This window comes from Astatotilapia calliptera, chromosome 20 (genome assembly GCF_964374335.1).
Source record: "Astatotilapia calliptera chromosome 20, fAstCal68.1, whole genome shotgun sequence".
NCBI classification, from domain to species: Eukaryota; Metazoa; Chordata; class Actinopteri; order Cichliformes; family Cichlidae; genus Astatotilapia; species Astatotilapia calliptera.
In genome coordinates this window covers 14,156,899-14,179,459 of record NC_137441.1, presented here as the reverse complement: position 1 = coordinate 14,179,459, position 22,561 = coordinate 14,156,899, and the positions used below count along the sequence as shown (strand labels likewise).

The window sequence follows — 22,561 nt, the reverse complement described above, 5'->3', positions numbered from 1 at the left end:
TCTGTGTTGTGTCATTTGTCCTTTTAAAAAAGAGTGTATTATTATTATTATTATTACAATGGGATTTAAGTGTACTGAGCACCTTTGCCCTGCCTTTAACACAGTCCTGCACACTCCACAAGCGGCCTGCTCTGTAGAAGTAGCAGAGCAGCTTACAAGATAACATTTCTTAAGAATTAAGCTGCATCCACAGAAGAAGTGACGACCAGAGAACCCAGGAAGTCAATAACATTCCGCGACTTGATGGACTTATGGATGGAAAAAAAAAAGCTCTTGTGATGTGAAGTGGACAGGTCCTGAGACTACTGGGGAGAGTGCAGAATACCACCAAATGACATATAACCTGTTGGTAAATAATCAGAATCAGAATACTTTATTGATCCCTGGGGGAAATTATTTTTTGTTACAGTGCTCCATTTTAAACCAACATTAAGACAAGACAGACAATACGCTAACTAAGAATAGTACAATATATACATATATATACATACATACATACATAAGTCACTTATAAATAAATATTTGGAAAAGAAACATGTGTAGTTGTAGCAGCAAACAGTGTGTTAAGTGGATGCGTTGTACAGGGAGATGGCCACAGGCAGGAATGATTTCCTGTGTCGTTCAGTGGTGCTTTTCGGTAATCTCAGTCTCTCACTGAACGAGCTCCTGTGACTGACCAACATATACAGTGGTGTGCGAAATTCTTGACTCACTACTCATTTCTACATATTTTGATAGGAAAATGGGAAGTATGACTTCCTGTGTGGGTGCTGCATCATAAATCTCATCTGTTGCTAGAAAGAGGAAGCTTTCCTGTTGTAGCATACCCAAAGAAGCATTGGATTCTTTAAAGTATCATTGAAAGCAAAAGGTGTGGTATGTGTCACAAGGTTGGCAAACATACACAGCAATAGTGAAATAAGCAAATGGCAAAACTACGGTGAGGCTAAATAAAAATAAGTATTTATGTATCATTAAATATGATCTTGATCTTGGGCAAGGTGTGCCAAATATATGGCTGGGGAATACATAAATTTCAGTCCTAAATGTTTGCATCACATTTTGTCTTTTTTAGTAGTAAATTGGTGGTGTAAGTAAGTTTATTTATTTATTTTTTTACTTCTGGGACCAGGTCTGAGTAACGGGCTTTTTCTGTAATTTTGTGTAAATTGAACTTATTTACACTACAATAAAAAGTGCCTTGAAGGCAATATTTTGTGGTCCATCCCACTTACGGTTTGACTGGCCATGTATGGCCCAGAGTAATGTTGCGGCTCATCATCATCATCGTTTATTTGTATAGCACTTTACGAACACACCAGGCAGACCAAAGTGCTGAACAACACAGATCAAAACAACAACCAAATTAAAAATACCATAAAATCATTACATACAATAAAATAAATAAGGTGTCAGTTTCCTACAGAGTTAAAAGCCAGGGAATAAAAATAGGTTTTGAATCTGGACTTAAAGTTGGTTGTTGAGCCAACGGCTCAACCAGCCAACGGCTCGACCAACCAACGGCTCGACCAACCAGCGGCCGCGGCAGGCTAAACATGAGGACACAGATGACGAACATGGACAAAATATGTCAAAGTCCAACGTGTTTACGTGTTTTGCTAGGTGCAAAGTTTTCATTTTGGGATTCTACTCGCGTTGCTTTACATAATTTAGAGTTCAGAATTACTATTGTATATTTCACTGGAGGCCTTCTACTAAGCCGCATTTTGTCCTATCCAGGTAACGTTGACGTTAACCCGGAGTTTAACGTACTGGGATGTTTTCTTACCGGGTTACAGCGCCATGGTAACGGTAACAACAGAGTCATGGATATAACTCGAGGGCTCTTAGTAACAGGTATGAAATCACCGCCTACTGACCAATCAAGGCTCCGGAAAATAGCGTCACCATTTCTGGAAGATTCTGGAAGGGCCTCTACAGGGAGAGTAGGAGGGACTAAAGGTTTACAGTTACGCCAAGTGTTTTTGCGTTTCCTTGATAATCAGTAGTAAGTACTGATTCGTAGACGCAACTGTGTTGTTTTATTCGTTTTTCTTTTATCGGCAAACAAGTACTGTGTAGTTGCTGACAAATTTGTACATAGACTAACCTTTACTCTTGAACACCTGAACAGCACAGACTCTCCGGTGTTAAAAAAAAAAAAAAACTGGAACTGTCGGGAGTAGGTTGTGTTCAGAGGTTCGGTTTAAAATCAGCTGTTTCCGCATTTTCACAGATTATTATATGTGCCTAACTAAAACCACTGAATGAAGCTCAAACTATACAGGAACTGTCACGGGAATGCGCGTGTATTCATTTGTTAATTTTGAAAATGTATAAAAATTTTCTATGGTTGATTCTCTTTACATTATTGGAATTGTAGGTTAGCTGTTAAATCAATTTTACTTTAATCTTCAGAGAATTGATCTGAAGGTCGTCTACTTTATTAGGTTGTGGGACAGTAAGATTTCATGTTTAAATAGATCCAGTTTAAAGTTAGAGAGCTCAAACTTGAAACTGCTGTGTGATGAATCACTGGATCAATAAGTTTCTGCAATTCAGTTTTATTTATTTAGTGCCAATTCATGACACTAATCACCTCAAGGCACTTTATAATTGAAAAAATACCCTGCACTTATGTGGAGAAAACCCGAACAATCAAACAACCCCCTATGAGAAGGAACTTGGCCACAGTGGGAAGAAAAAAAACCTCCCTCTTAACAGGAAGAAACCCCAGGGCAGCTACCTGTCATTGGAGGGGGTGAAGGAAGACGGGACAATTTGTCTTATTTGCAACAGTGTTGCATTTTTCTGTTCTTTATAGATTTTCAGTCATCATTTTACCATTATCTGATAAGGTCTCTCAGAGTAGGTGGCAGTCATATGGATCATTTTCTGTGGAAGATTCATCATATGACCTGTGAAACACTCCATTTAGATTTGATAGTGCTAATATCACACACTGGTTATCAACTTGCTAAATTAACCCAAATTTACATGACCAGTTTTCTGATTGCCCATCCAAGAGGGAATTCCCTAGGTATGTTTAATTTTGTTTAGGTGGTAGAGTGCCTTGTCTAAAGACGTATCCCTCATCCATGTGTGGGTTTTTGGGACATGTATATAGCAGGGAATGAGTAAAAACATTGGTCCAATACTGTAATTAGGACTTTAATCACAGAGGCATTAACCTGGCATTGAAAACTCCCCAAAATGGTAACAAAAAGAAAATGAACCATCAAATTTGCCAAGTTTATTGGGAGTCTTCATACAAAAATGAAATTATGGCTGTATAAAGTTACAAAGGATTATTGTCGATGTACTTTTGGCATTTAAGGCCTATCATCCCAACACTTTTTTTTTCTAACTCTGCACTTTTATTTGAAATCTAAAAGTTCTGAATTTAAACAAGCAGATATGACAGTAATATTTAAAAACATGTAGACCAATAGATATCTGCAGATTACTTCTCAGTGGTAGTTTACAACACAAGCCCACAAAAAATTTGAAAAGCAACTAAACAAAAAGAAAAAGAAAAAAAATTCCCCCAAAATGGTGAACGTGAACTTGAGGCCACTTTTATTACACACAGCCAACTAATTTCAATGCAAATGTTTCAATGACATTTTCATGAATGCAAACAAATGTATTTACAGACTTCAGAAGCTTGTCTCTGACTATCGGCGTGACGGCATTAGAAGCTGCTTTGCTGTTACTGAATCAGGGAAAAGGTTGTGGTAGGTTGGTAAAGGAACATAGGCAGCTGTTATCATTTTACCTGTGAAAGAAAGACAAATGTAAACATTAGAACCTACAGTTTGATCGAGAATATTTAAAAAGAAAAAAAGAAAAAAGAAAATAAATTTTACTTGAATTAGAACTAAGATATTTGCAGCTTAAAAACTAGTTAATAGCTGCCATCTTCAGCAGTGCTGCATACCTGCAAACCAGCGTCCATGAAGTGCATTTACAGTTGCCATGGCTGCTGGTATCGAGGGACACTTCACATACACATTACCCTATGTGAGCAAGAGAGATATCAACTTTACTGCTTGTGCATTTCAAAAAAAATGTTGCAAAACAAGCTCAGTGATGTTAAAACTATCTCGTTTTAATCTTCGACTTACTTGAGGAGAGTTCTTGTCGACATAAATGTGAACGATTCCACCGTGTTTGTTGCATTCCTCAATCACATCATCTTGGATTTCAGCTGCCCAGCTGGGATCATTTTCCCTGCAAAAATAATCAGCAATATTAGAAATCCAGTAAAATGTTCCGCTTGACTCAAAAAGCTTGATTTTTAACTTAATGAGTTTCACAAATTTAAAACCAGCTGAATGCACATCTTTTGTTTTCAGATTGAAACAAAATTCAGAATTAGCCTGAAAAATAACGCACAGTTGGATTTTTCCCCATTACTTTTCTGTTAAGTCATTTCAAAAGAGATTTCTTCACTGACAGGAGGAACTGAGACCACACAGACTTGTCAAGCTCGCACACTGCAGAGCTCAAGCATGTGACCAGTTTATTATTTCGTTGTTGGCTTGTTTTCGGTTCAGCACTTGCCTTGTGTATATTTTCTGTCTCAAACTTTTGAACAGAAATCGATCTACGGATAAGAGAGAGGTATTTTGAATACACGAAAGTGTTTAGAGTAGAGAAAAATTATAAATTAAAGGATTGATGACTTAAGAATCACTGGACACTGATGTTAAAAACTCAGACCTCTACTAAATTGGTTCCAACACAAATGAATTACATTAAATGCCTCATTTAAAACAGTCAGATTCTTCTTTGATAGTGAAAACTTGAACAAGCCATCTGACAATATGCTTTGCTCTCAGTCCAGGGATGCAAAGGCTTAAGACAAACTTAAAGTGAACTTATTTGAAGGATGTCCTTACGCTTGTGGGTTGAACAGGTTGGACAGCTGAAGGCAGTGTGTGGCCAGTGGCTGAGATGGGAGGTTCAAAGCTTGGCTTGGAGCTGGGGTTGGAACAGCTGGAAGAAAGAAAAAAAAAAGTTGTCACTAAACCTGTGGCAAGAAAACATATCAAATACTAAAATATCTTCCATCATCTAGGCTCACCTGCTGGAGCGCCAATGCCCCCAAAGGGTATGGAGCCAGTCATCTGTAGAGCCTGCTGAGCAGCAGGTGGGATCTTCAGACCAGTCCCTGTTGAGAGAAAGAAATTGTTTTGCATAGGGTTAATTTTAGACACTTAAAGGCAGCAGAAGCATGACATGTAGTGTGGCCTGATGAGGACAGAGAAACAATCACTTTCATTCACATGGTCATTTCCCTCTACCAAAGACATGTAGTTGGTGGGGGAAAAACAAACAAAAACAGGTTTCACAGCCATGTGGTGACTCAAGTTGTGTCCTTCTTTCCAGGCTTAAAGCTTGAGTTACACATCTGTAGGAAATCTACATCCTAACTGATATTGTAACTGGAAACTCCTTTCATCCCTGCACCATGCCATTCAAATCATCGTGGTATGGGCAGACCTAACAGGTAGTTACATTTCTTGGAGGTGCATGTCAGGTTACATAGAACGTTGCAGTGAAAATTGGTTCCAGTTATGGTGCGAGTTATGGCACACCATAATTCACGTGTTAAAATAAATAAATAAATCGGACTTCTCAGTGTTAACGTTTCTGGAAAGCAAACAATGTGGAATCATGGCAGGACATTAAAATATATTTAATAATGTTTAAATAATTGTAGTTATACAGTACTTTAACATTGGGGTAGTAGAGAAAAAAGGCAAAGAAGATGAGGAGGCTAAAGCTCCCGCCTAAAATGGTCTACTAGTGCCCCCTGCTTTCTGTCCATATGCTAATACAGTAAGTAGGATTAATGTTATTTTGGAGATTTACATTTATAAAAATTGTGTTTGAAAAGCCAAATTTAGGTCAGTGTAAAGTAAAAATACTTAACCACTCATTCTGGCTTATTCCAGTATAATAAATGACCCTGACACTGTTGCATATTACATGTATGCCTGTGGTCTGACTCATTACTTTGCTAATAAGCTGTTTCTTCCTCTTTTATTACGACCAGAAATTTTTCCAGGTATGGATATGCCTGCCAAGTGCCATTACAAACCTTCTGCTAGTCGAGCCATCAGCTGTAGACGCCCCGTAGTCCCTAGGTCAATACCAGTCCTCTCTAGTTCGTCATTATCCAGGAACGAGCTGGCTGTTGAAGAGTCTGAGCGCTCTGTAACATGCCCCACCTTCATTGGCCGTCCGGCTAGCTCAAAGCCGTTCAGCTGCTCCAATGCCTTTTTTGCACATTCCGCATCTGCAAACTTCAGAAAGTTAAAAGGTTACAAAGTGAACCCAGCAGCAAACAAAAAGCTACCAAAGACATACAAAAGGCTTTGTTTACCGATATGAAGCCATATCCTTTGGATCGGCCAGTCTCGCTGTCCATCATAAGCTGGATTCCTTCAATCTATGAAGAAGAAACACACGTACAGATGATTATACTACATTCACTTAAATAGATTAAAACAAATTAATATTTGCAGAGTTCTCCTGACCTTTCCAAAGGGCTCAAAAATCCCTCGAAGCATTTCTTCAGTAATGTTGAAGTGCAGTGAGCCCACATACAGGCGCATCGGACCTGAACTGCCCTTCTGCAGATTATTGGCAGCAGCTGCTGCTCTATTTTTCTCTGCCTGTAATTAGAAATAGAGATGACATGATTGAAGAATTTTAGTGTAATTACATTAAGTAATGTCAAAATGATAATGGACCTTAGTGCAGAATCAGCATTTGCTTTAATGCAATCTGAATTACTTAAGTTCTGTTAATATTTTAAGTTATTTTCCACTTTCTGGTCTGTTTTTTTTTTTTTAAAATCGATAGAAATGGGGTTTTTTTTCTTCTTTTTCCCCCTCAAAGTTCTTGGTATGGAGTTCGCAACACGGCAGCTGACTATTAATATGTCTGGTCAAAGTGAGTAGAACTAATCGACTTGTTCTATATTCAAGTCCACAAAAAGAAACGACACTAACCTGAGATGCCTGGACGATGATGGGCACTCCTAAAAGCCTCTGGCCAGTCAATCCAATTGCCAGAGGTACAGAGGAGGACTCCACAAACTCTATGTATGCAATCCCCTTCGATCTCCTGGAGTTTCTGTCAGAGATTATTCTCACATCTCTAACCTATAGCGAGAGAACAGTCACATTTTCAGAGCCAAATTCCTGGATGGCATTCATTTGGAATTTACACAAACTGAAAGTCAACTGACTTTTCCAACGGCTGAGAAGAAATCCTCCAGGTCCCGAGCTCTGATTCTTGCAGCAAGCTGCATACAGAAAACAGTGCGGGCATCTCTCTCCTCTGGTGTTAGATTGTCAATTGGTGCCCTTAGGAGGAAAAGGACAAAAACCAAATGTGCATGTTAATCACAAACCAATAACAAATGCTTAAAAATATTTTAAAACTTTAAAGCTGTGATAGTATAGAAACCTAAAACTAAAACCATAACTTGAAGATTTGGAGAATACATGTTTTTTTTGTTCTGGTACCCCTCGAGATGACAGACTGTAAAGATGACCACTTCTGGCCACTAATATTGCTGCTGCTGCTGATGTGGGAAACTGATGCTGAACTGGGAGGACTTTTAACTCAAACACTCAGGGACAGGTAAGGTTTAACTTGAGCGGTATGGCAGCTTTGCTTGCTAGGCCTGTCAAGGTAGGCAACTGAAGAGCCGACAGACAATACTTATACCAATGTAAGTCACTGAAGGACCTCATAAGAGTGTTCTTTTTGGTGTTTTTAACAGTCCGTCTTTGACTATTCAAAGCCTGTCGTTAAGGAAGATGCATTTGCAGCACTGTGCTACCTGCTCCTTTGCTTGTATGCTATGCATGTCTTTCTAGCTGAGTGTAACAGTATTTTGAATTTTCAAATGTTTGGTGAGTCAAGGCCTACGAAAAATCAGGACATGTGTGCATACATAAAACCACTCACGTGACTGTTTTATCTTACCTAATGGGGCTCTTTTCTTTTTTGAAGGGGCTCCGACTTCTGGAACGTTTGCGACTAAAAAACAAATAAGAATTATTTTACATTTGGGGGGGGGGGGATCATGTTCTTTTCACATAAACAAGCAACCAACTTAAAATTACAAAAATAAATTAAGTACAACAACATTAAAAAGACCTAAAATCATACAATTTCAGTACCCAATAAAGTTAATGTAATATTTTTCTGACTAGCAAGCGTAAAAGGTCACATACATCGGACTCCTGCGTGCTCTGTACCGCCCAGCTCGATCTTTGCTTCGGGAGCGGCTGCGATGGCGCTCTCTGCTGCGGCTTCTTTTTCTTTCCCGGCTCTTGCTCCTCTTCTTAGTCTTCTTTCTGTCTTTGCTTTTGCTTCTGCTCCTCTTCTTTTTGGAGCCCGGGCTTCGGCTCCGACTCCTCCTTTTCCTGTAAAGTGTTACAACAGTTCTGTTGTTGTACACACACTTTAAAGCAGAACTTTGTCTGATTAAGCACTATTTAGGTAACATGATGGATAACCAAAACTTACTTCTTGCTCTGGTCATCGTGTCCATTTGCATGAGAGGACTTGTTCTCATCCTAAGCAAGGTCGATAGAAGAACATCATGAGGACGTAGATGAAACATTTCATGTCGTCAAGGTAAAGGGGATGGGGTGGGACAAGAGAAAATGCAGAATATATTCAATTAATAAAAATACAAACTTCCTACAGTCATGTCTGGACAGTGTCCTTCCACCACCCCAATAGCTTCCCATCCCACTCCATCCTTTGTTCCCCCCCCCCCCCCCTCTTTTACTAAGCTGCTCAATAGTTAATGCAACAAAGCAAAGATAAGGGAGAGTTTCCAACATATTAGCTCAGTTCAGGAAGCTGACAATAGTCAGGTCATCTCCACCAATACCCTTCTAATAGGTCGTACCAATGCCACTATTTGTGCCTAAACATGTGACCACGCATGGCCCATGGCCACTAAAAGAGATCCTGTGTGGTTGGTGTCAGTCCAGAGATCTTCACCCATTTTCGTTCTTGGACTGTAAGAGCTCGATGCCACCTCTGTCACACATCTTGCCCTGAAGCAAACAGGGATTCACACTTCTTAGTAATATTGACGCCCAAGCAAATAAATAAATAAAGATTAATTCATCCACGTGTTACACTACCATCATCTTCAGTTTACAGTAATACTTACAACCTTTTGACTTAAGGAATTATTAACTACTGAAAGTAAATCATCTTATACAATAAAAGGCAGATGTAGCTATTTTACAGTTATTCTAGAAATATATCAATATCTGTGGTGTTCTGTAGCATGCAAAAATCAAGATGCTGATTCACATTACAGTTGGCTAAGGCAAAGAGGCAGTATTCATATTTACCAGCGAGAGAAAAATAACTTGTCACCGATAATTCTGCTGTAGAACTATGACAAAAATGCAATCGCTGGATTTTCAAGAATTTTGCTGCATTATAACTTCAGGAATTACGCCACTCACAGATTGACACAGACACAACTACATACAAATACAACTGCCTGAGGAAATTATACTTTAGCACAACTTTATATACTGATTCTTGCTAAAGACTAGACTTGTTAATGCTATATAACAGAAAAATAATGTTGAAATCACACACACACACACGGAGATTTTTAACAATACAAAACAGTTTTCCATTTAAAAAGGCTCTTATTGAAAAAACCCTGCACATTCATAAACAGCGACAACATACAGATTGTAAATCTGAATACTGCCTCCTTTGCTGGACAAGTAAAGATGGGCTTATCAACCATTGGCATTCACCTTGTAGCAACCGAATAGGGATTGGATGTTCTGGGTTGAATCTCTTTTAGTCCTAAAGTGAACCACAGTACATCAGTATATGCGCAATAACTACCTTCCTTTTTTTCACAGTTCACAGTGGAATCAAAGATGAATTCATGGGAGTAGAGGTGAGATATCATTAGGGAAGTCTATAAAGAGAGATAGATGTGGATTTATTTATAATTCTGTATTGCGTCTTAAATACTCATTCACACCACACAACATTCAAGTTAACTTTGTCACAGTAGCAAATATAAAAGGTCTAAAAATAAAAAGGCCGAACAGCAACACAGGCCTCACTTCTCCGACTTTTAAACCCACCTTTCTGTATGGAGCCTCCAGCATGGCCTCAACGTCAAAGTCATCAGCCATATTGATCCTGCAATAAGAAAGAAAAAGGAAGAAAAACATTTCAGTGATCCGTTTGCGCACGAGAAACTGTAATACCCAGAGTAAACGCTACAAATACACACAGCGTGGTAACGATGAGTCCTAGATTTTCTTATTAGTATCACATGCTCAACATACAATCCGTTACATGATCGATTGATACGGACAACATAAGAAAAACATATTTAATTGTACCCGAAGAACAACAAAGCTTTCTAAAATCTCAACGTTGCGCACGCGTCTACCCGAAACGTAGCTAATGCTAACTAGCCACCACGGCCGTGCTTTCAAAGGCCCGCACTGAATCTATGCTGACCATTTTGATAATATGAATAATAGCAGGCTTGTAGATATGCAAACCTATAATCAACCAACCACCATTTTGACGTATTTTACACGATTCCAGATAATATTTATGGTGGAAACCAAAAAGAAACGCTTAGGTTCGAATACGGCTAAAAAGCTAACCGCGCTTCCGCGGTAGCGAGCGAGCTTCATTAGCAAACATTGACGTTACCGTGTGAAACTGAAGGAAATGTTGTGCCAAAGTGAAAATATCGCGGAAAACGTTCTGGTGTAGAGAATCCTCTTCGACGCCTTTCTCTTTGTAGATTACACAAAGCCAAGATGAAGTCACAATTTCGGAAGTTATATAACCTCGTTTAAGGAAGTCCCAGTTGCAGGTCGTGGCCTGGTACCTCGCCGATCTCCTTCCTTCTTCTTCGTGTTCTTCCTCTGCTATGGGCATTTACTGCAGCGGTAACGTTTGGTGCTGCGTTGCTGCCACCTACTGGAACCGAGAGGCCCTGTTTGAATAGTACTGTATATATAATATTTTCTACCAATTCTGTTGCTTATGTTCAGTTCTCTAAACTGAACATGTCAAAAGTCCGTCCCGGTGACCAATCACGGCCCTTGGTCAGCTCTTATACAGCCTCTCGCTCCTTTGTTAAAATGTATTCTTTATGGCCTGTCATCACAAACAGAATTAATAAAGTGTTATTTTAATTTGTACCTAATAGTGGCAGCACCATGCAGTGCAGCCAATGAATGTATAAAGTTTTATACGCTCAGACAATACACAGAATAGTGAGTCTCTTTTAAATTTAGCCTGAGATACTGAAATTAAGCAGCTTCACTGAAGTTTTAGTTATTCCAGACAGCTTGATCTTCTTATTTTCTCTCCATATGTGAATGAAAAGTAGATTTATTTTGTCAAGGCTTAAACACACATGATCACAGTAATGAGAACTCTTCTGTTATTGAAAAAAGCACAATATTTATGTTTCAAAAAGGCAAGAAGAAATGTTGGCCCCCAGGTGAGTTTCTGTTAATAAATATAGACACTGCTGCTCTAAGCTGTTTATCTTGTTCCCCCGTAGACCATTAATTAGTAATATTACAAAGGTTACAAAGGTTTGTAGAAAAAACAACAATGTCTAATTTGCTCTTTAACACACAGTTTCTCAAATGTTTACATACATGGAAACGAATAACATAATGACCATCAATATAAGGCTGTGCTGGACCGTATCATCACTGTGATCACTAGTGAAATATCATTTACAATGAAATTAATATAAAAAAAGAATAAAAAATTACTATAACACATATTTCCATCATTGCAATAATTTTCTTTACTCTCAAACAATAACATAGCCTCATTTATATATATTTCCTGTATCATGCCAGTTAAATGCACTGACAGTCCTTGGCTGCTGAGCATCACACAGTAGAGTCTTCTACACTATTTGTGTTGCTGTGTTTAAGTCTGACTGGTGAATCATAGTCAGGAGGAACTTCAAAAAATGGCTTGTCATCAAAACAGAAATCGTCAGATGGAGATGCAAAATATGGCAGCCTCAAGAGAAAGCCTGTGAGTATGCCTCCCAGCGCTGACAGTCCTATGGTGGAGAATATAGCTGCAACCTGGAAGAGAGCCTGTTTTTGGGCAGTCCTCCCCAAACCTGCCTTTAAACCGGGAATCACCATCCGTAGCTCTTGTAGCTTGGGGTCCCCTTCCACTGGTGCTCTGTGGGCAAAGATCTCATAGAAACTAGGGCCGTAAACCTCCTCACTAGCTGTCAGTATGGCACATATCCCTGCAGTGCAGGATATAAGTCCGGTTAGTCCATGCAAGTTGTGAATGCCACACTGATCTTGGATCCTCAAACGTCGCGCCAAGATGGGGCTCAAATACTTGTAGCCCAACATGCATGCAATACACCCTATTACACCCAGAGCGTATGCAGCTACAGGTGATATCATCATATCCACAGATGCCCCGACTGTCACACCTCCAGCCAGGGTCACGTTCTGAATATCAGCCATGGTAAGCTTGCCATTTTTATTCAGCATAGCAGAGAGTGCAAAGGCTGTAAGTGTAGAGGCACTTAGTCCAATGAAAGTGTGGAGGATAGCCCTGTGCTGATCATCTCCTTTCAGGACTAAAGCTGAGTTAAAGGAGGGCCAGAACACCCAGAGGAACAAGGTCCCCATTAGACACAGGATGTCAGAATGGTAACTTGTGTTCTCCTTTGCGTGGCCTTCATTTAGACTAGGCCTGTACAGCACAAAAGTGACACCCAAGCCAAAATAGCAGGCAAAGAGATGGATGAGAATGGAGCCTCCTGCATCATTGATCTTCAGATACTTAAGCACAACCCATTCTGTGACGGCAAACACAGGAACCTCCAGCAGAGCCATTACCAGTATCTGCAAAGGACTGGTCTTCCCCAGCACTGCCCCATACGATATCAGCACCACAGCACAGGCAAACTCTGCATTTATGAGATTGATCACTCCGAGGTGGATCTTACCATCATGGCTAAACTGGAAGTAGCCCTGCACCAGAATGGCCCACTGGATGGCAAAAGTAGCTGTGAGGAAGTTGAAAACCATCCCCCCAAAACCATAGAATCGGAAAAATGCCAGCAGGCACCCGAAACCCACGAATATCATGAAATGTATGTCTATAAAGAAAGGGTAGTTCCTGTACACTGCATTGTGCATAGGGTTGGTCTGATTAGTCTGAAATTTGGCATCAGCCTCTTCATCATATGTAACAAATGCTGAATACAAGGCAACAATAATCACCTCTGCGATGAACACAAACACAGGTAACCGCACTCGAAGACTAGTCGATTGTTTCTTCATGCTGACAGCTCTTTAGAGCGAGTGACAGTCATTTGTTTTGCACCCTGGTTTAACTCTGTTTAGATAAGGAAGGTCAAAGGCACTGGTAAACCCACTGAAACACATCAATATTCTCCTCCCCGGGAAATGCCACTATGTGGACTTTGCTCATGTTATTAAGACATGCAAAGTCAGCATTCTCTTTTCTTCTGTGTGTTGAAAACCCTCTGTTTTCCCACAGCTTTCATGTACCCTGTAACAGATGAAAAAAAAAATCTATTTGAAAGTCCCATTTCTGAAAAAAAGTGAGTCTCGGTGTTACGGGTGTAACACACAGAATGTTTAACTTCTAGTCACACTCTGTAAATTAAATATTCTTTTAAGTAATTAAATTTTCATGCCCTCCAGGATTAAAGGATAATTCTGCTTGCATGATCCAGCTGATGGACAACAGCTGGTGCACGGCCAAAATGTTCCAGATGTGACTCATGTTCTGCAATTTTTTGTTCCAGGAGTCTGAGTGCATCCACATAAATTTATAGATATACATTAAATCTTGCCTTTGATATGTGCCCTCCTCATTATTAATTAAAAAGACCGAAAATAAACATTTTCAAACAATGAAAACTAAACTGAAAATGAACCGAAACTGAACTGAATTAAAAACAAAAAAGTCAAAATGCAATTGGATTAAAAACTATGTAGAAAATCCCAAATTATAAGAACTCTGGCCAAAAGGAGATGCACTAGAAAAGATGACAAATATTTCAACTGTTTTATTAAAATTACTTTAATCTTGTGCCAACATTTGATTTTGTTTTTACATACAAAATTTTTTCTTTAAACCACGATATGATTGTGCACATGGTAGATAAAACGAAGTGTCTTAAACCTATAAATCTATAAAACCTGTACTGAGACACATGACAGTTGTTATCCCTACAACTAAAATCACAGATGTGTATTACAAATGTCCCGTCATGTCACTGTGTCACACTTCAACATGCTCTACACACAAACACAGGTGTCAAACACACACACAGCTACACACTCTCTCTATCCATGAAACTTCTAAAAATGTAACTCTAAATTCCTGCATACTGTAGTCACCCACAATGCCCTGCAACCGTAATATGTCTCAAAAATAATTTCCGTTTTTGTTGTTTTTGCTAGTTATTATATAGTTTTGCACTCACGCTTTTCAGTTTTGGAAACATTGAGGGCTGTACTACAGAGCCCCTGAAGCTGAAACCTTTCTTTTTTTAAATCTTGTGTACACTAGACTAAGATGCACACAGCCACCATATAATGGAGAGAAACTAATCAAGTTTAAGTTTCACCTCAAAATATCTTCAATGAATATACTGCTGCTTTTGCACAGAGAGAGGACAGAGAGAATCAAGTTAAGTTTCAAAGATTCTCAGAAATGTAATTATTAAATGCTAAGTTATTTAGGGAGTTAAACATTATAGGTGTCAGGAAAGTTAAGCATTAATCATCCCTTGAAATTTGGATAGTTAGATATTTACTCCAAAATATCTGATGTTCAGTCTTAGTCAGCAGGAATAGAGTGCAATTTTATCCATGGTGGAAATGGAAATATGCACCCTTAGATTTTTAGCACTGCATCTTGACACAGTCAACAACAACAACAACCAATAATCAAATCACAAGCTGATTTTCATCTTAAAGGCTGATAAAAGGGCGGACTGTCTGGATCCTGTTCACTTCCAAGTTTTCGTTGAGCCAAAAAGCACTGCTATAACACAGTGAAAACAACCACTAGCTAAATCAAAGATAAATGAAAAAGTTATCATGGAGAAAATGCAGCTATTGAAGTTTAGGCTTAACCTCAGACTGGCTACAATGTATTGCTGCTCTTACACACAGAGAGGATTGTCATCAGCAAGAATCACTGGCTGTGCAGCATGCAGTCCTCAGCAAGAATTTCCTATTATGGTATTCCTCAGGGAAACTAAACTGAATTAGATGAGTGGTCTTCATTATGTGCTGGCTCTGGGCATGTTAAGTTGTAACTGATCAGTTGCACTAAAGTAAAACTAGGACATCACCCATTTGGTTGCTTGATGCCCAGTGATTGCATTGAATTTTTACTTTCGGTGACTGATTGCAAATAGTTGCAGTGACCAAGTGGCTGCGTATAGGTTGAACTTGCAAAACCCTCAACTTCTGGGTGGTCACTGTCACTTTTGATTACAAGATTGCACAGGCCTGTCTCTAAGCAATCACTTTCAAACTTTAATTGACTTTATTAGTGTCATACTGCATCAATATTAACCAAACAGAAAGTAATTACGAGGTTTTATGGATGTGCTACAGAATCAATAACATATTTACAATAAATCAGAGGAGAACTAAAACAACTTTTTAAAACCCTTAGGCTAATTTTCTTTATGTCTTTGTGTATAAATTTCTGTACAAAACCATTAGGTCAAGAGGAAAAACTCAACTAATATCAAATTCTCTGTGTACTGTATAGCCTACATACATACTTGGAGAAAAGAACTATCATTGCTGAAAACACTGTTTCAATACTGACATTATAAACTATGCACATTCTGGGGAAATGGCCCTATCTTACTAAAGTTTTACAAAATTGTTTGAGTTTAACAAGTCAAAAGCTCTACCAAAAACTTCATGTCTATGCCATTAAATAATTAAAATGACTAAAGCATACTCAAAGAGATTTAAATATATTTTATATACATGGCCACACACAAAATGCCCATCTTCTGATAGTCAGGATATTTAATGCCTAAGTCATACTAAAAGTTTAACATGTACCTTCTCCAATTCTTCAATATATCTTCTATTTGTCACTCTAGATTTTCTGCCTTTTTAATATAACAGCTATTTCCTTCACATTTTCATTTGGCCTGCATAAGCACAATAGCAAATTTAATTGATAAACATATGTTTAACATTTTGGGAGCTGCTCTTATTTTTTGTCTCTTGCTGAGATCTATACAAGAAGATCAATGCTGTTCTCCTGTCTGTCAGGTAATTATTAAAGCCAACAGAGAGTTAGTCTGCTGGCTTGGTTGTCTGGTAAATACTAGCAAACAGCCTTCTGTGAATGTAACAATTCTTTGTGGCATAAATGTAGCATGGCACCGGGAACGTTCCTCAAAGATTTTGAATGTTCTGCTCCAGCAAATCCCAAATGTGTTCTGAGATTTGGTGATGGTGAGGAGATTCTGAATGCAGTGAGCTCACTGTCATATTCAAGAATCCAGTTTAAGATGATCTAAACTTCCCGTTGGAAGCAGCCATCAGAGGATGGGTACCCTGTGATCATAATGGGATGGACATGGTCAGCAACAATACTCAGGTAGGCTGTGGGGTTCAATGATATTAAGGGCCCTAAATGTATAACAGCACCACCAGCTGCCTGAACCATTAAGACAAGGCAGGATGAAACCATTCCTTCTTGTTGTTTATCAGAATCAGAATCAGAATCAGAATACTTTATTGATCCCTGGGGGAAATTATTTTTTGTTACAGTGCTCCATTTTAAACCAACATTAAGACAAGACAGACAATACACTAACTAAGAATAGTACAATATATACATATATATACATACATACATACATAAGTCACTCATAAATAAATAGTTGGAAAAGAAATATGCCAAATTTTGACTCTACCACTTGAACGTTGAAACAGAAATTGAGATTCATCAGAACATGATTTTTTTTCCAGTATTGTCCAATTTTTGTGACCCTGTATAAATTGTTGCCTCAGTGTCCTATTCTTAGCTGCCAGGAGTGGTCTGCTACTGCCTTCAAGGTTTGATGTGGTGTGCATTTAGAGATGCTCTTTTTAAATATATGTCTTCTCTAAAATCTTTACATTTTCTTTAAAAATCTTTTTTCCCTCAAACACACAATGAAAAAAAAACTGAAATAAAAATGTATAAAATGTTGATTTATTTAATAATCTATTTTAGTGCTTCTAATGTCACAAAACAAAGGATAACACAGATAACACACTATTTTAGGAGTCCATACCTGTCACAAATCAGTTTGATCCCACTGTTTTTTTTAAATATTTATAACCACACTAGGAACAAAAACAGAAAAAAAACAGAAAAAACACAACTTGTCATGTGAATAAATATATAAATAACATCAATACTACATGACAGAAAATAAATAGAAGTGGTAAAGCAATGACATAAAGCCAAATGGAAAGCACTTAGACTACAAAGCTGATTTTAATATTTGGCAAACTTCTACTTTATCAGGAAAACTTACAGTTGTCTCTTGTGTTTGTAATTAAAATCTCTAAAACTGTTGAACTGTTCTTGACCTGATGAGTCGAGAACAATGACCTGGGTGATAACAACTATATACTAAAGTTAATCACTGGAGTGCACGATTCTGTGTACTATGTACTCTACAGGTTACCTGGAACCTCATTCAGCTGAGTCTACATAGTATTTCACCTGAAAACTCTGAGTACAACGTGTGGTGGCAGGTGACAGAATGGATGTGTGAGAAGGGAGGAGAGGGCAGAGTCCATGTATGTGCTGTTGTGAGCTCACGAAGGCAGTTCAAGAGTAGATGGTGATGACTTCGCGTCCACCTCCACGCACCAGGAGGACCCGATTGAGACCTTCAGTGAGCACCTCAAGAAACTCCATGTCTGGGAAACAATCGCAGTCAAGGAGTTTTTTTCTTTCCATATTCTTCTGGTCATTCGCTAACTTTATGTGACGCAAAGGTCCATTTTCATCTTAGTGAAGTGAAAGGACTACCGTACATATTTAAGGAACGTGCAGCAGCTTACATCATGCTCAGACTACATGGACTCAGACTACAATTTTCACCAATGCTGTGCAAAAACAAAATTCTTCAAGTTAACTTGATGTTTTACCCCACTTACCCTTTTACTACCCTTTTACTTCATGCTAACAGAAAAATGCTTTCTTTCCATTTTATAATTATGACAGCCTGTACAATAACTACCAGAACTTTTTCTGTAATTTTTACAGTAATATATTTATTTCTACTAGTTTGAGTCCAAAGATTCATGCTTTCGTTCGTTCTTTCGTTCATTTATTACAACATAATTTGTTTATCATGCAGATGCCTTGTCAAAGGGTCACATAGATGGGAGAAAGATGATGATTCGATGATGCGAGCAGCATGACTCCTATTTCAAGTGAGAAATAATTAAAATAAGCAGTATGTCCTCATTCCCAGGGTACCATATACTGAATTTTTGTTGCTTGAGTGTCAGAGATGCCTAAGTGTCCTTTGATACTGGGACCTCAACAGACACACAGTATAGACCCTTTATCAGTACCAATCAGCATCACTGACTGGACAGACTGAGCTCCTAAGCGTCAATTCTTATAGTGCAGGGCAAAATCTTTCCTTTAATCCAAACCACGATCTTTAAAAAAATCTTGACAAGTAGTTTTAATACCAAACATTAACCAAACGCTGACTGAAAGCAAACCTAAACAAAGAGCAAAACACTAAGACAAAAGCTGTGGTCTCCTGAGGGGTGCACTATGAAATGAGATTAATGGATTAGCGAGGTAATCCTAGAGCTTTCAGTGTAACAAATACGGTTCTCTTTGTACGCAGATCACAGGAAACAGAGGGCTGAAATAGGCAGAAAAGACTTTATTCAGAATACTGGAAGGGGACCTAGTTTTCCTGGGATAAACTGCCATGCAGCAAATCCCTTACTTCCAGATTTGTAGCTTACCCGTTACTTCTTTTCCATAATGGACTTCAGACATTGTCATTTTGCCCTTACCTAGGATCATTGAAAGCTGGTATGTCCTGCTCTGAGCTTTGGCCTTCCTGATCTATAGTCTGCACCTCCTCCACCTTATCTCCTGACAGCACCAAATATTACTCTCCTTCTACAGTTCTAAGTAACGATGTTTGTGCCTCTTTCAACCCTCTGCTTAAAGAAAAGTCAACGAGTGAGCCTGAAGCAGAAAGCCCGGCCCATTATAATTTCCTTTTACTATAAAGCACTTTCTTTGAAACTGCAAGATGAATAATTTATCCTTAAGTAAAATGATGATGTGAACTGAACTAAGACATATGACGAACAGTATGTGAGATGTAGGATACAGTTTTCTTCGCCCACACGGTTCTTTGGTGGTCCCGGCATGTTGAGCAGGACAAGTTTTGCCTCCTTGGACTTCTTCGTGATGACCTCATTGAGCCTCATTGCTGTATGCATACGCCTCACGTCCGTCTGGTTCCTGAGGCAGGAAACATTGGGTCACAGCAGGTTTCATTTTTAAATCGATCGCTCAGCTCAACTCACGGTGTCTAAAAATGAAAATACTTACAAGTTCTCCCATTCCCTGGAGCATGTGTAGAAGGAAACAATATATGGTCACACAGAAGGCTACATTTATTGGTGGTTAAATCTTTCATATTGACTGAGCATCTTTAGAAGTGAACAGAAGACTGTAGTAGTTTTTAATGTCCTAATATGGATATACACTGTGATTTTGAGCATGTAACACCTATAAACACCTGTTGCAACTTTTAATATCAAGGTGACTGGATGGGATATCACATCATTTATAAATACAGACAGATTGTCAGTCTGAGTCTGTGAGATGAGCAGATGAGTGCCACTCATCTACAATATGTCCCTTTGCAATAAGGGACTCGACACAACTAGTTGCATTATGGTTATACTCTTATATGGTAAATAAATGGTAAATGGCCTGTATTTATATAGCGCTTTACTAGTCCCTAAGGACCCCAAAGCGCTTTACATATCCAGTCATCCACCCATTCACACACTGGTGATGGCAAGCTACATTGTAGCCACAGCCACCCTGGGGCGCATAAATGCAAAGTTTCTGCGTGCATGTCACTGCAGATTATAGCCACTATTTGTGGATACATTTATGTAGGCTTCCAACACAACATGCTTTCTGGACTCTGATGTAAGTAATGTGAATTTCTGTGTATGTAGCCAACATCACAGTTCATTGTTGTATTACCATAAAACATATTGCATGTATTTCCAAATTTGAACCCTGTCAACTGCAAACTGATAGCAGGCTGACTCATTCTTATTGCCGTTTTATCAGTGAGGCCCTGAAGTTACGAGTGATTGCCACATCTGGTGCTCTTCTTCAAAGCAACTGTTTCAAAGGCAACAAGATAGCAATTTCATTGTACCCTCTCACAGTAAGATTACCCCTATTTTCCCTAGTGTGACTGAGCATTGCTGAAGGAATATGCCTCACAATATAAAGCACCTTAGGCTAACGGTGATGTTGTCAACTGACACTGTATAAATTAAATTTAACTGAACTACAAATACACAAAACATGACAGTAATTTGGTGTGCAATTATGAATTAGATGAAATGAAAGAAATGCTCTCACACCACGATTGACGATCATGTGACAGAAGACGAATAAACTGCAGAACTAATTCTTTTTCATGTCACTGTTAAGTTCAAAGTTTTGTTTGCCACAGTGTTGCTTTAAGTCCTGTGACATGGGTCGATACGCACAAATATTTACAAATGACTGTGTGGGTCATTTGGATTAGCTACAACATTACAGTCACTGGTAACGTGACTCATACTGGCGTTAACTCTTCCAAACTCGATCCTATTAAACATTCAGAGGATGTGCCAGAACAAGCCTGTTGCACAGAAACACCACACCACAACCAACAAGACCCAGAGGGCCCAACATCCTGCTGCCAGACATCCCAGAGGCCACACATCCATGCCCTGATGGATCACAGCTGTTTTTCTCAGCATGTTTGCACAAGTTTAGACGGTCACTTTTAAAACTCTGGCTGATCTTACTATCCTGGGTGCGATGCCCGTTTCCTGTGCAGGATTGCTGAGCTAAATTAAGCTGACAGATCACTCACGGCTTCATGTTGAAGAAGTCTTTGCCCGCTTCCGAGGTCGCTGTTAGGAGGCTCTTCTCCTTTTCCGCACCCTTGTTGTCGGGCCAGACGACAGCACCACCTGCAGGTGCAGCAGGGGACGTGGGGCTTGTGGGGCTGGTTGGTGTGGAGACATTCCTGCTGTGGCTCAGTTGTACCTGTTTTGGGTTGGAGACGGCCCCAGGCTGACAGACAAACACCATCACATGAGCGGGTGATACAGAGAAAAGAGACGCTTGTCAGAAAAGGTGGATTTTTGATCAGTGAACTGTAAGGAATAATTGAGCAGCAACTAGAAAAACTAAAACCTGGCATAAAATGCAACAGGTGTTTGAAGGAAGTGAGGACAGAAGTACTGTACATTACACACTGGATCAGCTTTACCTCCTCTTCTAGTTTTTCTGCTGCACCAGCTCCCTCCTCAGCGCTTCGCTGTGACCGCAAGGCAGATGGATTTTTACGCCGTATGGACCCACGGGATGAATCTGTAATGCTCTGGATCTGTGAGAAAAACAAACAAACAAAAAACATCATCTGATTCCTATATTCCCACTGGAGTTCATTTTTTTCTATCTGCAAATCAGTGTAAACATGTACAGACACAGATACCTCATCATGAAGCAGTTCCTTTCCCCAGAGCGGATATTTAATGCCCATAGTGATAATGAAACAGTGCTTTGGCTGTCAACGTAGCTAAAATTAAATTTGTTTTTCCGGTTACAGATAGTATGAAGGTTCCTGGCTTACCTCTCTCTCCATTTCATTCTTGGTCAGATGCATTTGTTTGAGGATCTGTGATCGCTGCTCCATTATCAGTGTTTTCTCATAGGTATAGGCTGAGATGTCACCGTCATGCTGTAAAGGAAAAACACACGTCACATGAAATCCATGTGTTACTTTGGAATAACGGCAAAAAAAGGGATCCTTCGAGAAACTGTTCTTTTAGGCCGCTCCTGGCAGGATTTGTTTGTGAGCACAGAATATGTGCCAGACAAATCTCTCACCATCTCAACCACTTCCACTACGGCGTCAATGCGCAGGTGATAGAGGAAGGTGATGAGGTCTTTCTTCATCTGGATGCTGTTGTCATCCATCTGAGCTACAGTGAAAATACGCATCTTGCACTTCCTCCACACCTATAGCAAGAAAAAAACCGATAACGACGTAACCAATGTGCCTCGAAGACAGTGTTTTTTTTTCCAAACACACTACTATCACACTTAACTTGTGCTCATTTAAGTGAAAAGAATCCACAGTTTCTTG

General features: G+C 39.2%; 2 protein-coding genes and 1 pseudogene across 7 annotated transcripts in view; all 3 read right to left on the bottom strand.

Annotated features, from left to right (window-relative positions):
- Positions 1-3,155: 3,155 nt before the first annotated feature.
- On the bottom strand, positions 3,156-11,001 carry rbm39b (RNA binding motif protein 39b). Of its 4 annotated transcripts, none has more exons than XM_026155291.2 (16): positions 10,896-11,001; positions 10,170-10,227; positions 9,828-9,879; positions 8,557-8,606; positions 8,262-8,453; positions 8,011-8,064; positions 7,265-7,382; positions 7,026-7,178; positions 6,549-6,686; positions 6,395-6,460; positions 6,110-6,314; positions 5,090-5,176; positions 4,905-5,001; positions 4,128-4,233; positions 3,941-4,019; positions 3,156-3,778 (listed from the first exon to the last, which is right to left on the bottom strand). In XM_026155291.2, the coding sequence occupies exons 1-16, from the start codon at positions 10,984-10,986 to the stop codon at positions 3,678-3,680; spliced, it is 1,647 nt and encodes a 548-aa protein (XP_026011076.1). In that variant the 5' UTR covers positions 10,987-11,001; the 3' UTR covers positions 3,156-3,677. The 4 variants fall into 4 exon arrangements, with proteins under 4 accessions (XP_026011076.1, XP_026011079.1, XP_026011075.1 ...); XM_026155294.2 differs by having other exon boundaries at positions 10,756-10,970; XM_026155290.2 differs by lacking the exon at positions 9,828-9,879 and having other exon boundaries at positions 10,756-10,975.
- Positions 11,002-11,406: 405 nt separating this feature from the next.
- On the bottom strand, positions 11,407-13,435 carry LOC145422713 (ammonium transporter Rh type B pseudogene; annotated as a pseudogene). Its single transcript, XR_013903999.1, has one exon. The product of XR_013903999.1 is annotated as an ammonium transporter Rh type B pseudogene (transcript).
- Positions 13,436-14,134: 699 nt separating this feature from the next.
- The window catches only part of slc12a5b (solute carrier family 12 member 5b), a 41,534-nt gene continuing 33,107 nt past the window's right edge, over positions 14,135-22,561 (bottom strand). Inside the window, exons 20-26 of one of the 2 annotated variants that reach the window (XM_026153907.2) lie at positions 22,303-22,434; positions 22,046-22,153; positions 21,683-21,799; positions 21,281-21,483; positions 19,720-19,734; positions 19,496-19,629; positions 14,135-18,044 (exon numbers count right to left, since the gene is read on the bottom strand). In XM_026153907.2, coding sequence (XP_026009692.2) covers positions 17,953-18,044; positions 19,496-19,629; positions 19,720-19,734; positions 21,281-21,483; positions 21,683-21,799; positions 22,046-22,153; positions 22,303-22,434 — 801 coding nt within the window. In that variant the 3' untranslated portion in view covers positions 14,135-17,952. The remainder of the gene's footprint in view (positions 18,045-19,495; positions 19,630-19,719; positions 19,735-21,280; positions 21,484-21,682; positions 21,800-22,045; positions 22,154-22,302; positions 22,435-22,561) is intronic. The other variant, XM_026153908.2, reaches the window with a different exon arrangement.